Genomic DNA, 18,915 nt, shown 5'->3' with positions numbered 1-18,915 from the left:
TTTTTAAAGCATTGATTACACTTAACACTTCGTAAGTACTCTCTCTCCACTAACACACTAATAAGAACTGCTATTTCTTGATATCGATTCCTTGTATAAACGCAGTTTGTATGTGTGACATCTAAAAATTAATTTCAAAAAAAAAAAAAAAAAAAAAAAAAAAAAAAAAAAAAAAAAAAACGTTTGATGCAAAAACTATTACTAAAAACAACAGTTATTCGTGTGGTACTGGAAGAATAACTATTGTTCAAAGTGTCATGCTTGTTAAAGAAATTAGTAAGTCCGAGAATTCGTGGTTAATTTTGTACATATGCAGACAACGGTAGCATTATAGGAGTTCCAGCCTGCAAAAAAGTAACAAATGCTTGTGAACATGACTCCCGAGTGAGTCAAATATTAACATAAACTTCAAGAGAATCACAGGTAAAAAAGTAAGCATTGTTATTTTAAGATGTACCCCATAGCATCTCTCATTAAAAACGTCCATAATTATATAATACATAAAGAGTGAAAAAGTGACTGAATCGGGACTCGAACCCGAGATCTCCGGCACACCGTGCCGATGCATTAACCACTATGCCACCCAGTCCGCTTCTCAGAACAGCCGAACACCCTCTCACTCCTGTAGTCGGTGCTCTCCACTCAGACCACATGGCTTGTACAGTCCACAGCAAAAAACCTGCAATATGAACATGTAAGTTTATTGTGAAACTACGCCTAACAACCCAGGAAATCAACATAACGTCTAAGTGCCACGAATCACACCAGGAGAAACTTCGGCGTCCTCCCCTGCACACTTATTTTGGAGCAAAAGACTTCGTCGTTTCACAATAAACTTAAATGCTCATGTTGCAGGTTTTTTGCTGCGGACTGTACCACAGCCTAGCTGTTGTCCTTAAACAATCCAGTAGCTAGGCTGTGATCCACTCAATCCAGTGTGGTAGCACACCGGAGATCCCGGGTTCGAGTCCCGGTCCACTCGATCACTTCTTCATTTTTTGTGTGTTATTGAATTCGCACGTACATAGGATTTGGTGTGTAAAAATAAGTGTAAATCAGCTGTTTTCTCTTTACATTAATTTAGGTTCCTCCGTTGACTTCTTTTGAAACAAAGCGTTCATGAAGGTGCTAGCTTCCACAGTGAGATCTGAATTGTTACCATTGCTTGTACTAATAACAGTGGATAGTTAGTACGTAGTACAATAATTGAAACACTTCATTCAAAAGTCTTATATTGTTTAGAGTTGAGTGCGCAGATATGTAACTTTGCATTATTAAAGGATTAGATTCTTGAGACAATAAGGGGGGCGTCACTGCTAAACAAAGTTCTTCGAATTCTCCCCAGCCCCGAAAGTTACGGAATCATGCATAACTAAATTTGTTTACAACAGTGTTTATCTGTAATTTGGAACTAAAGCAATACGATTATATTAAATTTGTTTTCGTAGTTCATGCTCGCGTATTACTACGAACAAATAATAAAATTTCTATCTCCGTGTCAGTTAATTCCAAATCGAAAACGTTTCACTTAAAAGGGACATTACTAAAGATTTACCTCTATTTTCTCAATAATACCCTTAAGTGTTGAACTCGAGGTGCTATTCCAGTATTTGCCAGTCGTGTTTTGCAGGAAACTAAACAGGGTTGGCTGATTTAAACCAAACAACTGGTTTAAACCAGAAAACGAAAAATGTTCGTAAAAGTGTAAGTCTTCGTAAAATTTTGAAGAACACATATTTGTGGTTATCACGTTTCACTTTCGTATATTATTCGTATTATATTCAGACCTAAATTTCCCATTCATTACTTAGAGATTACACTACAATAGCAACTTTTCTTTTATATAAGTTTATGAATGTTTCTTTTGTGATTTTTTTTATAGTTTGTTATTATTGTTATGCAACTTCAATCAAAGAAAAATGCTAAATATTGTTTCGTTTTAATCATATTTACCATTGATAAATACATCGAAATGCCGTACTTTTTCTTTGGGGGGGGGGGAGGGAAAGGGTTATATAAACCCCACAAAAGGCATTTATATTTATAGAAATCAAAAATATCTTTGGTATCAGTTATCAGAGTTGGCAAAAACCATGGTTTTTATTAAAAAAAAAAAAACGGGTTTTTGGTTTAAACCCTTTTTTTTGGTGGTGGGGGGGATAATTTGCTCTATGTATTTATATCACGTATGGACAGAAATAAGTTTGTTTCGTCTTGGTGTTATTATGCAACAACTGGGTTATGCTGGGAGTAGTCAAATAAGCTTAAAGCGCAATCCAAACTGCTTCTCGGCTTACATTCGAGAGAAATTGTCCTCCATATGAACTCGAAACCGGGACTAATTGGTCACAAATGTGATACGTCTGCCGACTTACTCATGAAGGACTCCTGATAAAAATACGTTGTACTAATCTTTACATACTTGTTAATATAATTGTCAAGAGTCATTTCAGAAGGACAAAATGATAAACAATTGCACAAGTGAAACCATTATACAGAATTACATATGAACAATTTCAAAATACTGCAGAGTACAGAAGAACTAATTTAGTCCAAGTTAGTTTACTATGACTTATTAGTCCAAATTAAAGAAATACAACAACTTAATTTGCATATCAGTAAGAAAAGTGAGTAAAGATACGAATTATTTGAGTCCACTTTGGTTCTGATCCATTTATAAATAAATAGATACCAAAGATACTTCTGATTTCTATAAATGCCTCTCATGGGGTTTGTATGAGCCCCCCCCCCCACACACAAAAGTACGGCATTTCAATATATTATCAATAGTAAACATTATTAAAACGAAACAATATTTAGAATTTTTTATTGCAATTGCATAACAATAATAAAAAAACTATAAAAGAATCACAAAAGAAACATTCATAAACTTATTAAAAAAATGTTTTTGTAATATCACTTTGCGTAATGAATGGGAAATTTAGGTCTGAATATAATACGAATATTATACGGGAGTGAAACGTGATAACCCACAAATGTGTGCTCATCAAGATTTTACGAACACTTACACTTTTACGAACATCCTTCGTTTTTTGGTTTAAACCAGCCAACCCTGCTGTTTAGGTATAAATGGGTCAGAACCAAAGTTGACTCAAATAATACCTATCTTTATTCACTTTTCTTACTGATATGCAAATTAAGTCATTGTATTTCTTTAACTTAGACTAATAAAAGTCGTAGTGAACTAACTTGGACTAAATTAATTAGTTCATCTGTACTCTGCAGTATTTTGAAGTTGTTCATATGTAATTCTGTATAATTGTTTCACTTGTGCAACTATTTCTTTTTGTCCTTCTGAAATGATTCTTGACAATTATATTAACACGTATATAAAGATCAGTACAACGTATTTTTATCAGGAGTCCGTCGTGAATGAGTCGGCATACGTATAGAATTTGTGACCAATTAGTCCCGGTTTCAAGTTCAAGTGGAAAACACCTTCTCTCGGATGTAAGCCGAGAAACGGTTTGGATTCCGCTTTAAGCTTACGTGAACCCTTCTTGCATAAGCCGGTTGTTGCATAATAACACAAAGCGAAACAAACTTACTTCTGTCCATAAGTGATATAAATACATAGAGCAAATGATTTAAACAAAAAACAAACAAACAAACAAAAAGATATCTGGTTTAAACCAACCCCCCCTTTTTTTTTTTTTTTTTTTTTTTTTTTTTTTTTGCTTTTATCAATATAAACCATGGTTTTTGCCAATCCTGAAACTAAAGGAATCTTCAGTCAGGACAGGTGGTCCAGGGATTTGAATCATGAGGGTAATAGGAAATTTTATTTCAATTCTTAGAATTACCTACCTTTTTGTCACTGTACAAAATGTGAGTGCCAATTGTGCAAAGTATGTGCTACGAAATTCGGGTGGGGCTTCACGGATTCCCCGTTTGCGACAAAGGAATTGCGTACAAACATTAATATTTTAATGGTACTTTAAATAGGAATACGCTTTTAAATGTACGTACAAAATTTTAATAAAATCCACTAGGGTTTTTTTTTTTTTCTCCCTGGTTTTTCACAACACTGTTGGTAAAAGATGAATGGTAAAAATAGGTACAGGAAGGTGTTGTAGGCGGTAAGACTAGGATGATGATCATGGAATAGATTATGTTTTTTCCTATCTCTTTTTGAATAACATGCAAGGGTCTCGAGAAAAGATTTTGATATTTATGTGGAAGGAAAGAAATAAATTACCTTAGCAAAGTGGTGCAGAGGATAGTATCTGTGGTAAACTTTCAGAAGATTATGATGTGGTTCGTCTGGATTGAGCTGTTATGGCAGTCCTTGAGATTTTATAGTGTATTCCACTTCATGCTCTACGGAAGGAATAAAGGAATTGAGTCAAGCATAGACTTAAAACGTCGAAAAGTGAATAATAATGAAGTAAAAATTCATGAGAAGTATGTGTGTTCGATTTGTTGAGATTTAACTTCGTTTATGTTGTTAAAAGAAATATATTGTTAATAGTATTATTTTCGTTATTTCAGAGTCAACATCGTCTACACCTGTTCCACAGGAGGAGAGCTTGATGACACTTCCGGATGCCCCTCCTTTGCAACCATCTGTGAGTGGCAAACCATTAAGCATTAGAAGAGGTCCTGGAAGGCCAAAGAAAGATCAGGATGGAAGGGGACCTCCAAGGCCTAGGAAAAAACCACTGGGTTTAAAATTGAGAAGATGGAAAAGGTTTGTACAGATTCCCTATTTAGTCTTTTTCATATACTTTCGTACCCTTTATAACATAGTAACTTATTTTTTATTTAAATATTTATTTGATAACACAGCAGATCTGGTTGCTTTTATTCTAGCTTTTTAAACCGAAGTTTACTACCTCTTTATTGAAATTTGTTTCCAATTGTTTCGCGATACATTAAGAGTACCGTTCATATGAATGTGATTGGGGCGATGATACTTCAGATGAACGAAATCAGTTAAACTGGAGTGAAGTTTGTTGATATACCGTACTGTATATTTGTATACACATCTCAACTGGTAGGTGTCTCGTCAGCTTTACAGTACAGCACAGTGCAGTACGTATGCTACAAATAGAGGGCAAGTGGGGGCAGTGCGTGAGTACAGTGAATGAACTCACTCTTTCGCTAAATAATTGTTAGATTAAAACAAATACAGGGTGTTTGAAAATCAATATCGGGTTTCAAAGTTTTGTAGTATTTATTACATTTCTCTTACAGTAATAAATAATACATCAAACGAAAGAGCAACTCAAACAGTTCTTGCTACAAGTGTTCAATGTGAGCATCATTCATCACACGACACACATCGAGTAAATAGGAGAGTTCTTCCCAAACCTTGATCAGTGTTCGAAGTAATTGGTGCAGCAACTACTTCAATCCTCTTCGTTAAATGTTTCAATCTCCTTAAAATTCTCCACATAGACGTCACTGTAAATGCTAATTCACTACTGGTCTTCCGAAGTGATGTCTTGGGGTTACGCGTGAAAGATATTCTCACTTATTTAACAGGTTTTTCAATCACTCTTGACCGTCCCGTACTTTTTTCTTTTAGACAGACAGCCGGTGTTTTCAAACTGATGATGATACCATCTACAGATGTTATCATTTGGTGGATTGCAATTGAACTTAATATGGAAAGCAAAATTATACTGTAACTACAGATGCAGTCTTTGCAAAATGTAAAACATCAAGCGTTTTCTCTCACTAGTTGCCATTTTTGCTACTAGAGCTTTCTAACGGCAGATAGGAAACACTGCATGCTCATGCGTGCGTACAAAATTGTTTGAGTTGCTCTTTAATTTGATGTATTATTTATAATTGTAAATTAATTGTAATAAATACTACAAAGCCTTAAAACTCCGATATTCATTTTGAAACATCCTGTACTCATTGTCGGTATTAAAATTTGAGGTCGTGCTTTTTAAAAAGTAAAGCTTTTCTATTAATAGCGATTCGATTAACTTAGAAATTCGGTTAAACGAGACTAGTGTACTCGGTCAACGCCGAAAGTTTTGTACCACCCTGGTAAGGCCGCTCATAACTGTTTGAATTCATGAAAACACTTAAAAATGTAATAAACATTAGCAGTGAGCGCCCATAATTGCCAGCTCTTAATTCAGAACCTTATTAGAAAACAAGGAAGAGGACTGTCCTTATTCCAGTGACCGGGTATTTATCCCCTACTGTTATGTAAACCCGCATAACAAATACGTAATGTTGGTTGCATCTATGCATGTGTTCTTCAAAATCGCTATAAACTTGTGTACATTTGTACCCGCAAATCCGGCCCGAGCCGAAGATCGAAAAAACTGCTTCGTACGCGATTAGATCGGCTCAAACACTATCTGTGTACACAGTTTAATGGTTTTAGGTCGCTCTTTTCCATGCGAAAAACTGATGACAGATACACACACATTATTTTATTATTATTAAAGAAGTATTAAATTGTCCAGTTGATACCATCAGCAATATTACTTTGGATTTTTTTTTTTTTTTTTTTAATGTAACTTAGGCTGTGAGAGATGGTTTGCAACTTGAAAGGGAATCCCAATCACTACCCGGCATTTTTGCAGGTTTTGTGATCGAACCGGAACTTAGACGACCCACACAAAAAATAGCCACTTGGCCACATATGTCGTGAAGTGGTAGTATTTTTGTTTTCGTGTAAATATTCTAATTTAATATGCATTCCATATTATCATTTTCAGTGGAGTGTATGTTCGGGGAATGGGACGAAGTATTCGTGGGCGTCGACGAGAAAGAAGTCGAGATGCGTCTTTTGAAGGTTCAGAATCTCCCAGCAGGGCAGAGGAGCGAGGCGACGGGGAAGGCACTGCAGAGAAAAGTACTCCCACTGAAGATGTGCCTTTGTTTCAGGAACAGTGGTAAGTGCGAATTTCAGTTAAGTATAAATTAATGATAGCATTAAATTAATAAACCACTCACATCATCATCATCATAGGTATTTTGCCATTATTGACAAGTAACTTATGAAACTGAGAACGTTCCATGCTCCACGGTCTTCCGCGAAGCTCTTTCACGTATGATTTTTCTGTTATGATATCCTCCATTAATTGTGGTCTTTTTCGCCCCCTCTCTCTCTTTACTGCCACCGTACCGTCTAGTACGTCCCTCATGATAAAGTTTCTTGTTAGCCAATGTCCCAACCAATGTCTCTTCCTCTTCTTAATAATATCTAAAATTGTTCTTTTCCCCCTCCCGTTTCTAACACCTACAACCACTAGCAGAATTAAAAAGTAAAGTTGAAATGTATCGAAAGTGCGGTTTAATAGTCGTAGTGAATCCATTTTATTGTACACAGACTTAGAAATATATGCCATGATTGTGTGACTTCCCTCATTATCATCATTGTGTTTGGTACTTACATAAGGATATACATACACAGTAATACGATAAGATACATATTTGTTAAGAGTGAATAAAAATTGTCGTGCGTTAAACCGTCCAAAAGAGACTAAAGTCTGCGAACCATTTCGAGGCACTCGTCACCTTTTCCTCGGCATCTAACGACATACTTCAAGAGAGACATGACGTATGAAATTCTCTGCTTGTCGATCCTGAAGAATACAAGTGAGGATATAAGTTTGGAACTTGATAGTAAAGATTGTCTTCCCTCCCTAATTTATGGCCAATGGAAAGATTTTGGTATATATTTCTACGTAAGATCACAAATAACATTCAACTGACGTGTAACAGTCAGCCAGTCGATAAGGTATTTCTGTCTGCTCTCTATCCTAGTGAGTCCATTTATATATATATATATATATATATATATATATATATATATATATATATATATTGGTGGTGGTGTTTATTCTGTTTTTATCCTCTGTGATTAAAGTTCTAGGTGAGATCCAAAAGCATGCAGTGCAAGGATTTTTTAGGAATCAGAATTTTAAAAAAGTGAAAGGATTACTAAACTTCCTGAGCGTGTTAGTATATTCCATGAATACGTAGTTCATTTTAATTTTAACAATAATATTCAGTTTACCTACATTATATATCACCCGTGTGTTTAGTTGAAGGCTTGCTGTATATATATATATATATCCTGATCTTCATTGATTGTTATAATTCCTCATTAATGAAATTAATACTTACTCAAATTAAGTTAAGAGGGCAGCGGTGGCTCAGTGATAGAGCGTTCACTTCTTGTGCATGGGGTCCGTGGTTCGATTCCAGCTCGCGTCAAGTGGGCTTTATGGTGAACAAACTCCTTATGTGTGGGTTTTCCCATTTCTTCCTACTTTCTTCATTCCACCATTTCATTCATTCTCGTCATCACCGTTTTTTAGCCTACTCGGCGTAAGGTGGGACGTAAAACTCGAAGATTTGATTTGATGATTTGATTCAAATTAAGTTAAGCTTCTAGGTTTGTTTCAATTCTTTAATGGTAAGTAGTATTATTAATTAAAATTAACTTGTTAATATCAAGATAATCATTGACATATATATATATATATATATATATATATATATATATATATATATATATATATATATATATATATATATATATATATACAGGGTCATATCTACGATATTTAGAGTCCACTAGGCTAAAAGTAGCATCAATTTAAAATTTCCAAATGTAGGCCTGTTTCAAAACTTAATTTTTGTGTATGCCAGTCTGCAACATTATCTTATGTCTTAGTTTAAAAAAAAAAAAAAAAAAAAAAAAAAAAAAAAAAAAAAAAAACTGACGAATAGAGCTGAAAAAAAAACTTTGACGAATAGGGCTGAAGTTCTGTGCATTGTGAACGTACTGTTATCAAAACATGCTGTTATAATCCACATTGTGATAATTTTGTACTTTACATTTTAGGCCAGGCAAAGTGTGCTCTCTCTGTAATCTAAGTGAACGTAGTCAGCTTGGACAAGGTGATCTGATGAGACTTTCGTGTCCAGAAGGATTTTATGCTCAAAAGCTATCAGAGCGTGTGGAAAGAAGCCCTAGGAGTGTTACCCCAAATTTGGAGTCAGACATAGAGAAGGACACTTTCGGGGATAAAAGTCCGCGAAGTGGAGTTATGGTATACAGGCGGCAGAAAAATCTACCTAAAGCCAAGTGAGTGACAACTTTTCTACGTGCTGTATCTGTATTGTATTTAATTTTTGAAAGCAAATAAATTATTTGATAGAAATTATTGAAAAAAAATATATGTTTGCTTAAATGAATTCATAAACAATAAAACGTACGATGTGAACGCAAACTGAAAAGTGATTGTATTGAAAAAATATAATTATTAACCACAATAATATTAAATCAGTCACTTACGGAAAATAATATAAATAAAGAAAGATGTAATCTATAACATAATTATAGTTTTTTTGTAGTGTTGAAAACAAAGGAAATCAGTGTAGATGTGGAAAAGAATATTAGTTCTTTTCCTTGGCGTAAGCTCACTTTCTACATGTGTAACCGAAGTTTCCAGTTTGACATATGTGAAATATGCCGCTCATCATTAACTCACCGGAATACTGGCCGAAGAAATTATAGAATGTATTCTATTATCATTTGCTGAAGTGTTTCGAAGGGAAACCTCAGCATATACAACATGGTGGTAAATCTAGCCGAGGATTTCGAAGCAAGTGTAACTTTGCCTACTTGAATTACATAGGATCATTGTTTTACTACTTATTAGCAATTACCTTACAATTCACTGTTTTATTTAGTCAGATAATTTTTTTTAAAAAAATGTGATTTTATTATTATTCCAATGAGAAAAATAGCTAGCTTCAGTCATAACGTGTTTTGTAAAGCATATACTAGTGAGCTCATTAAGTTTACTTACTCGTTTCAAATTGCTTTTGTTTTGATGTGAAACGTGTTAACTTTGCAGGCGTTTGTCGCATAATGGATTAGCAGAACCAGTTGAAGAACTTAGTATAGTTGGCTATACAGAGGAACCAGATATCCATGTACTCTTTGAAAGTACAGGTAGGGAATTACGGCTTTATTTGTATTGGATATTTTCTTTTCTCTCTACTACTTCTACTATAACTTTGATTGTCAAGACATTTTCTATTGTTTTATTGTATTAGTTTATATTCTTTATTTGAAAATAAAGTACTGCTTACAATTACGGTTAAGTGGCTTTATCTCGTTTATGAAACAGGTGTCACAAATGATGTGCTTTTACAACTTTTGAACATGTAATACGAGACTTTGATTTCCTTTGTAGTTGTGGTAGCATATACTCTGACCAGCCAAAACATTATTACCACTCGTTACGTTTTCAAATGAAGCCGTTGGGCTGACAGGACACAGGAAACTGCTCAGCAGACGGTGATAAGAGATCTCACTCGATTAGTTAACATGATGCTTGTGCGTAGAATGGAGAAAGCCAGCAATATATCACAGTTTGATAGGGGTCAGATTGTGATTGCCGGACGACGAGGAACGAACATCTCGGAAATAGCGCTACTTGCCTGATGGTCGAGAGCTGTAATGGTTAGTGTCTCTCAGAGATGGGAAGAGGACGTTGAAAGCAGCACCAAACCAATAGATATGAGGTGGTCACATTTCATTAGAGATGTCGGACGTCGTAGACTGTCGAGGTCGGTAAAACAGGAGAGAGCAGAAACCGTTGCACGATTAACAGCAGACTTCACAGGGTGTCTATCGGTCATGAAAGTCAAGAAATTTAGCTTTGGCGTCACGATTTTGTTTCTGTACAAATATAAGTACAGACTGGAAAATATTGTTCTATAAAACGTCAAAATTCACCACCAAGAATGTCTGTGGCACCTTTAGACACTACTAAATCGCATGCATGAAAATTCTACCTAATTCGCACCCAAATTCGCTCTAGAAAAATTTCATGGTTTGATAAAGAAAAAATCACGAAAAAGTTATAAAATTTCATTTTGGAATTTTAGTAGACACCCTGCTTTAACAGTGGACGAAGCACGAGTGCGTTTGAGCATTCAGTTCACTGTAGACTGTTAGATACGGGTCTTCGCAGCCAACGTTCCTCATGTATATCACTGTTAACCGCACATTATCATCGATAGCAGCAGGAATTGACACGTGTCAATTGTCATTGGACCGCAGAGCACTGGGTTGGCATTGTATGATTCGATAAATCACAATTCTGCCTGCAACACATCGATGGCCGGATCGGAACCAGTCCCCTTCCGGAGAAACAACTGCTCGAGGTGTGCACATTAAAATAATGACAAGCCGGTGATTGCTTCATTTCTTGCGTTTCCGGCAAAGTTCGTTCTACATCTTCTCTAATACAGTGCATAGCTTTCTATCCACCTGGCAGCGTCTCGTCGGTTCTTGGCACTTTACCATCTAGAAAGGAACTGGATGATGTGTTTGTTCTCTAATAAGAATAGAAATTTAATTTAATTTCACGCTTTTTGTAAACTTGTGGTAAGAGAGTACAGAGTGTTTTCCATTATGTAATTATTGTGGCATAATTTTAGTTTTTGCCTTCTAGTTGTATATTTCAAGTTTATCCCTAATTCTGTAATCCTACCTGCAAACTATTATGTAATAGTGGTACAAAAATGAATATAAAATTTCCAGGATAATTTTGGTAATCAATTTTGACGCAGTTTAGTTGATGTTTTCTTTGAGATTTCCTCACTGAGGTTGAAATTGGTTAAGGAATAAATTCCCTTCCGACTTGGAAGCTTCCTCTTTTACGTAATATGACAAGAAACTAATTTTCCATCGTAACTTCCGTAAAATTTATTTGATTTCAGTGCAGTGTGGCGTATTTATTGTTCGAGGCTTCCCAGTCATTTCCACTGCCAGGGTCGACCTCGAGAGGGTGAATTTATCCTACTTCTCCAGTTGATAGATTTCTAAAATTTCACTTTGGAATATGTATATTGCTATTTTTGTTAGTAAAAATATATGTATTTCGTCGCAACTTGCAAAAATACATAAATTAGGCCTAATCAATTAGAGTACGTACTAACTCTTTTAAATTTGCAATTTTATTAGCAATATCGACTTCTGACATAGGTAGTATTCATTCCTTGTAGGACAATCACTCTTATCAGCTCATCCCGTAGGTATATATATATATATATATATATATATATATATATATATATATATATATATATATATATATATATATATATATATATATATATATATATATATATAATATGCTGCACTGATCCCATCTGACGAGCGAATAGTGAAGTACACGGCACGTGCCATACTTATGTCATATAGGGCACTTCATTGTGTAGGAAAACGGTCTACTCCACGCTTTGAAATTGTGGCTTGTGTTTGACTATGACATTGTCGGAGGACCACGTTAGGCATGTTATGTGTGAATTTCACTAGGGACATTCAGCCAGCTCAGCTGCACGAAATATCAGTGCCATATATGGTTAGAGTGCTGTGGATGTGCGAAAGTGCCAGAGGTCAGTGGACAGTGTCACCGATAAGCCACGAGCAGATTAAGACCGGTGCAGCTGGACAACGATACCTTGCGAGTAGAGGTGGATTCAAATCCAATACAAACTGTTGGAAAATTGCCCAGCCAACGTCATGTCATCCATTCAACTGTTCATCGTCATCTATAGAACCTTGGGGATGTGTCGAACTCGGTAAATCGGTACCGTGCTTTTAATGCCTTAACAGAAACAGCAGCGGGTGGACTCTGCAGTTTCATGCTCACCCGTCGCAGACATAAGCCATTTCAGAGCAGAATAGTGACAATATGAAAAGTGAGTCCTCTACCATAACATCACACGCAAACGTCACTGGGTACCTGTAAAGGAGAGGGGGAGGAACTGTGCCAAAACAGGACTCAGGAAAGTGATGTTTAGAGCAAACCACATTATGCTTTATTTTTTGTTTAATTATGCTTTATTGTTAATTTCAATCATTATTTTACATTAATCCTGTATAACGTATATTATTTACTATACATTAAATATTCTAAATATCTTGATCTATTTATTAATATTTTATATAACCAGTTTCTTTCATATTTAATGGACTTTCTGCTTAATGCACTGTACAGAGATATGCTTTACTCGAGTCAATTTTTTATCACGTGTGTGCGCCTTAGAGGTGCATATATACAGAAAGGTAAAGTAAAAGATGCCACCAAAAAGTACAGAAAATGCTCAAGTTCAAGAGGTACACATAATAACATAGTGTGGAGTTCTTGTGTACTATTCATTGGTGGCGGAAAGTTTTCTTCTTTTCCTTTTTTCTTTTCTCCACATCAAAGGATTACACCGAAATAAAAATAAGCTTTTCATATTTGCATTGTTATGTTCTCATTGATCTTTCAATGTAAACATCGGTTTTAAAAAACATTAATACAGTATGTTAAACTTGCTGTTAAACAGAATTTTCCAAGAATTGTGCTATATATTTTAAATTATGCTTTATGCTTTATTTTCTAAAATTATGCTTTATTATGGTTTTAAAATTAGTTTCTTCTGGACCCTTAGACAACCACAACCATGTTCAAGGTATCAACCATATGTGTAAATTGTTGTTGTTTTTTTATGCTTTTGGGTTGCTCTAGTGATGTTGAATGTTTAGTGGGATATCCTTGAGCTGATCCATTTCGTGCTTTTGCCACGTAGCCAAACAATCAATGCATATGTCTACTGTCAGCAGCTTGAGCATCTGCGGACTGCATTGTTGGAGACAAACACCGTGTGCGTGGGTTTTCTCGGGGTTCTCCCGTTTCCTCCCATTTTCTTCATTCCACCATTTCATTCATTACTCATCATCACCGTCTCCTTTAGCCTAACCGGCATAACCGTGGGACGTAAAACTCAAAGATTTCATTTCATTTCCTTTGCATTGTTGGAGGAGCGTCCTGCTCTGTTTCATCGCAAAGCTCTGCTTATCAACTGTGATAACGCGTGCCCATACACGGCAAGAATGACCTGTGCTACGAGGAATTTGGCTGGGAGAAAATTCCTACTGAGTGTTTTCACCCACCTTGCATCAATAAGGCTACTTACTGTCTTTTTTACATTCTGCAAAACCACCTTTGGGGGAAAACACTGCAAGATAGTAGTCGTGGGACGAGCAGTAACTAGTTCTTTGCCTCCAAAACTGGTAACTTTTAGTGTTAATTGAATAACTGGTTGACAGATGGCAGACTGTTATGGAGTCCGATGGAGACTGTTTTCCTGACTAACGATAGTGTTCTAGGTGAATTATTGTTCTTTTCCTCACGGTGCAAAAATACAACATACTTACGGGATGATCCGGTATATGACTGTAATATTCTTAAATCAACTATATTTGGACCTCAACACACACATATCCATTACTATATCAAGTAAACAAGATCATAGTAATCCTTAGTTTATTACACTCAATAAATAAAACCCTTTTTGCCAACTCATCTCTAGAATGTGGCAGCTTCCATCTATAACTAGTAAATTTCCTACTCAACACTTGATATTATTTGAGGCTGAAATTAGTTACTCAAGGAATGAGTTTACTCTATCTGCAAAGAAAATAAGTGTACTGTATTTTTATTGAAGCTCCAAGTTATAATTTTTTTAATTTAGAAGGCTTTATCATGGAGATTTGTTGCTGAGAGTTGACCTGAGTCAGGGACGAGTGGGGTCAGTCCACCTCAACTTTAGGAATATATTTCAGACTGATTCCTAAAAGCGGTTTTTTAAAAATGAATTTGCATGGAGGTTTAATTAGTACTAGAACTTAAATTCTCTTGCTTCTGCATTTCACTAGTTAGATTTTGTTTGTTTCATTTGGTATGGAGAATCACATCCAGAAGTTGGTACCCGCTATTGCTTTATATTTTGAATAGTTAAGTAAGTTAAAGAAAAGTATCTATCTTTAATTCATGTACAAATTCCGTGTGATTTCATTTTATATCTGATGTTTAAAGTTAACAGTGATATGATTTAATTAGTTTTACTTCTTTACGTTTTCATTGACAAAATATTCTTTGTGGTTTACTTATAGGTCATTTCTATGTTCACGAGTCATGTGCTTTATGGTCAACCGGAGTTACCAGATCTGAAGATCTTGTCTTTGAAAATGTAGCGCAAGTCGTATTACAGAGCTCTATTCAACGGTGTTCTCAATGTGGTCATTTTGGAGCTAGTATTTCATGTAAAGTATCTGGATGTTCTAGAATATATCACTTCCCATGTGCTGCTGCTTCTGGGTCATTCCAGGACATGAAAATTACAATACTTGTGTGTTCACAGCATTTAGACCAAGTCCGCATATTATGTAAGTATTGTTATACATTTTCTTCATGGTTATATGAAATTAAAAAGAGGAGGAATATTTGTTTAATATGTTTCCTTTCTTCAAAGGAAAAGACATAAATTCGATAGAAGTTCCTTATTATGTAACTTTGATATTAAGAGAAATTCAAATATAAAGGAAAATGTGATTCTTTTGACTCATTTTATTGCTACTGTGTTTTCAGAACATTGATGAACCGAGTACATTTTGACTATAGTGGTTATGCGTGGAGATTATACTTTGTAACCCAGCATATCAAAGAAATTTTTGGCTTTTAACATTGCATTTCACAAGTACCTAATTGCGTTCTATGACTAGTGTTTTTTTTTTTTTTTTTTTTTTTTTTCTAAAAATGCCTAATATACACAAGTAGTCAAATTAATTTTCGGACCAACTTTAACAATTTTACTTGTATAAACGTTTGTTTTCACTGCGCTCAATATTTCTCATAAGAGAGAAATAACTGTATAACCATGTCGGTCCCGGCGTCCCCCTCAGGGGACATAAAATGTGACATTATTATTTCTTTACAACTTTAAAATCAAACTTACAACATTGACACTGTTTACAGGGGATGATCATAGATGGATCATCCCTTGTAAACTGTTTTCAATATTGCCAGCCTGATTTTAGAGTTGTAAAGAAATAATAATGTCATCATATTTTATGTCTCCTGTGGGGGACGCCGGAACCGACATGGATAAAAAACAGTCGTTGCATATTTCTAGTACGAAAATGAACAGAAATTACGACACATAAAATGTCCTATGTAGAATTCACTAGATAATGAACATAATCTTCGATGAACTATTAAAACGATGGTATATAATCGACGAATAGCTCGTAAGTTTGTTTTAGATACGAGGAAACACTTATAGTGTGAACTTCAAGCATAAATTGTATGCAGATAACACATTGTTTTTCTTCTTCTAAAACAGGATTTTTTTGAAATCATCTCAGGAAGGCGGTTGCTAAAGTGTAAACTTCCTTTACCTCTACTACTCAGTTTCTTCCTAAAATCGCATGCAGTGATTTCCCATTTGGTACAATGTAATTAACTATCCCACTGTTGCCAGTTCGACGATTGTGGCTGTAGACTTGTAAAATAGGAAATGGAAACTAAATATTCAAACACCTACTTTTAAAATTTGCCAGGATTAATCTTTTCGTGATTTCGGCTTCGATTCTCTGTGGACTGAGTTGAATGTCGTGCTTAAACTGCGTGTCCATATGTGGAGAATAAAATTGCAAATGCGAATTAAATCAGTTTTCCTTCTTCAAGTTCAGTGTGAGATTTTATGCTTGAAAATTTATAACTTACCGTATAGAACGCAGTAGTTAATATACCAACTAGAAATACAATATTTCCTTTCGCTGTCACACTGCGATCCTGTATACAGGGTGTAAAGAAAGGTTGTTTACAACGCTTGGGAGGTGATTCTACAGATGAAAACAAATAAAAATGTCTATGTAACACAATGTCCATCTCGGCCTCCTAACCGAGTTAGGGACGTCCAAAAGGGTGGGAAAATGAACCTTGAAGGCTAATTCTGAAAAAAACAAGAGATAGAAGGGCGGTGTTAGGCGGTCCACAGACTCTCAACATGGACTGTTCAAAGATACTAAGATTAGATGTGTACAAGGCGAGCGCAAGGGATTCCGCAAAGGATGCCTCACTTTGCCCTCATAACGTCCGCGGCATGCTTCGCATCCTTTGGGGAATTCCTTGCGCTCGCCTTGTACATACCTAATCTTAGTATGTTTGGATAATCCATGTTGAGAGTCTGTGGGCCGCCTAACACCGCCCTTCTATCTCTTGTTTTTCCAGAATTAGCCTTCAAGGTTCATTTTCCCACCCTTTTCGACGTCCGTAACTCGGTTAGGAGGCCGAGATGGACATTGTGTTACATAGACATTTTTATTTGTTTTCATCTGTATAATCACCTCCCAAGCGTTGTAAACAACCTTTCTTTACACCCTGTATAAGTAAATATTATTTTTCTGTTGATTTGGAACACATTCCTTGAGGTACGAGAGTGAAAAATATGTGACTGCACCGAGAATTGAACCCAGGTCTCTAGCTTACCGTACTCTACTCAATCTAGTCCCTGAACAGCCATACAGTGTCAGATTGAAGTCTGTACTTAGCTACCCATGAAGTGTACCACAACTCTCGTTGTGCTTGGAAGAATCTACTGTGTACGCAAGACCTCTGACAATTCATATTAGTATTTGCACTCTGTTGTAGTGGAGACATTCCCTTAGTTTCACAGTGTGTCATGATCAAGTAAAATCCAGTCAAGTGAGTCATTTCGATGAATTCGTCAAAACCAATTGGAGAAATATGTATGGTCATGGGAATCCGAAGTCTGATCTGAGAAGTCATTCACTTTTCCAATTCGTATGTAAAGCCCAACATCAAACATAACTTAATACAGGGTTTTCATAAAGTCTGGACGGATTTAATTTGCTTATAATTTTCATAAAAATGCTCATAATGAAATCAAATAAAGTGCAAACGGTAGCAGAAGGATTAAATTTTTAGTTGGCAACTCTGAACACGTTGAGAGAGGGAGAGGGAGGGCAAGGCCAATTCTGGTGTGTCGAAAGTTCACCAAAGAGTTCAAAAAGCCAGCACCGACTGAGAGTGCAGTCCGAAAGTGGCATGCTAAGTTCTTGGAGACAGGAAGCGTCCTGGACCGTCCTCGAAGTGGGAGGCCGCCAACATCGCCTGCAACAGTGAGCAGGGTAAGGGAAAGCATCATCAACAGCCCACAGAAGTCGATTCCTAGACGGTCCTACGCGAATGTGTAGACGTAAATGGCGCCCAGTTGGAGGTGTGGCGGTGAATGAACTGAGCTGGTGCAGATTACAGGTAAAAATTTAATCCTTCCGCTACCGTTTGCACTTTATTTGATTTCAATATGAGCATTTTTATGTAAATTATAAGCGAATTAAATCCGTCCATACTTTATGAAAACCCTGTGTTTCCCCATTCTAATTTACCTCTATAAATCTAACTCAGTGTATAGGGAAAAATACTTTACTTTAGGGATATTAAACTAAAAATTTTAATTAGGGCGCGGTGGCTCAGTGGTAGAGAGTTCACATCCGGTGCTTGGGGTCCTCCGGTGTGGACTGTGTGGTGGACAAACACCGTGCTCGTGGGTTTCCTCAGGGTTCTCCTGTTTCCTCCCATTTTCTTCATTCCACTATTTCATCCATTTCTCATTATCACCTTCTCCTTTAGCCTAACCAGCATAATCGCGAGATGTAAAACTTAGATTTCATTATTATTTTTTTTTTTTTAAATTTTTCTTGTATTAAATTGCACTGGTTTTTAAATTGAGCAATCATTCTCAAAATTGCGTTGCATCATTGTTGTATGGCACATCCCATGAGTAAATTGTGACAAATAAAATCGAAAGGGTACAACGTTTTCCTTACTATCTAAAGAATGAACATTCTTAGGTACAAGCAAACCTATATTGGATAAACATTAAATTTTACCTTAACGCAACTGCACGGTACGCCGAAGATCGCGGGTTCAAATCTTCGTCCAGTCGTGCATTTTTTCTGTGTATCATTGAATTAGCACCTTTAGAGAAATTGTTGTGTTAAAACTTGATTGTTCCCTCCAGTCATGGACGATTGTAATT

General features: G+C 35.9%; 1 protein-coding gene across 10 annotated transcripts in view; it reads left to right on the top strand.

The window, feature by feature from the left end:
- Positions 1-18,915, top strand: part of LOC145678807 (histone-lysine N-methyltransferase 2C-like) — a 262,032-nt gene that overhangs the window by 11,286 nt on the left and 231,831 nt on the right. For all 10 annotated transcript variants that reach the window (XM_081749328.1, XM_081749335.1, XM_081749329.1 and 7 more), the window contains exons 3-7: positions 4,513-4,711; positions 6,708-6,884; positions 8,846-9,088; positions 9,864-9,961; positions 14,966-15,238. In XM_081749328.1, coding sequence (XP_081605454.1) covers positions 4,513-4,711; positions 6,708-6,884; positions 8,846-9,088; positions 9,864-9,961; positions 14,966-15,238 — 990 coding nt within the window. The remainder of the gene's footprint in view (positions 1-4,512; positions 4,712-6,707; positions 6,885-8,845; positions 9,089-9,863; positions 9,962-14,965; positions 15,239-18,915) is intronic.

The sequence above is a fragment of the Thermobia domestica genome, chromosome 2 (genome assembly GCF_964235325.1).
Source record: "Thermobia domestica chromosome 2, izTheDome1.hap1.1, whole genome shotgun sequence".
NCBI classification, from domain to species: Eukaryota; Metazoa; Arthropoda; class Insecta; order Zygentoma; family Lepismatidae; genus Thermobia; species Thermobia domestica.
The sequence above is the reverse complement of the archived record's forward strand: the minus strand, read 5'-3'. Positions and strand labels throughout refer to the sequence as shown.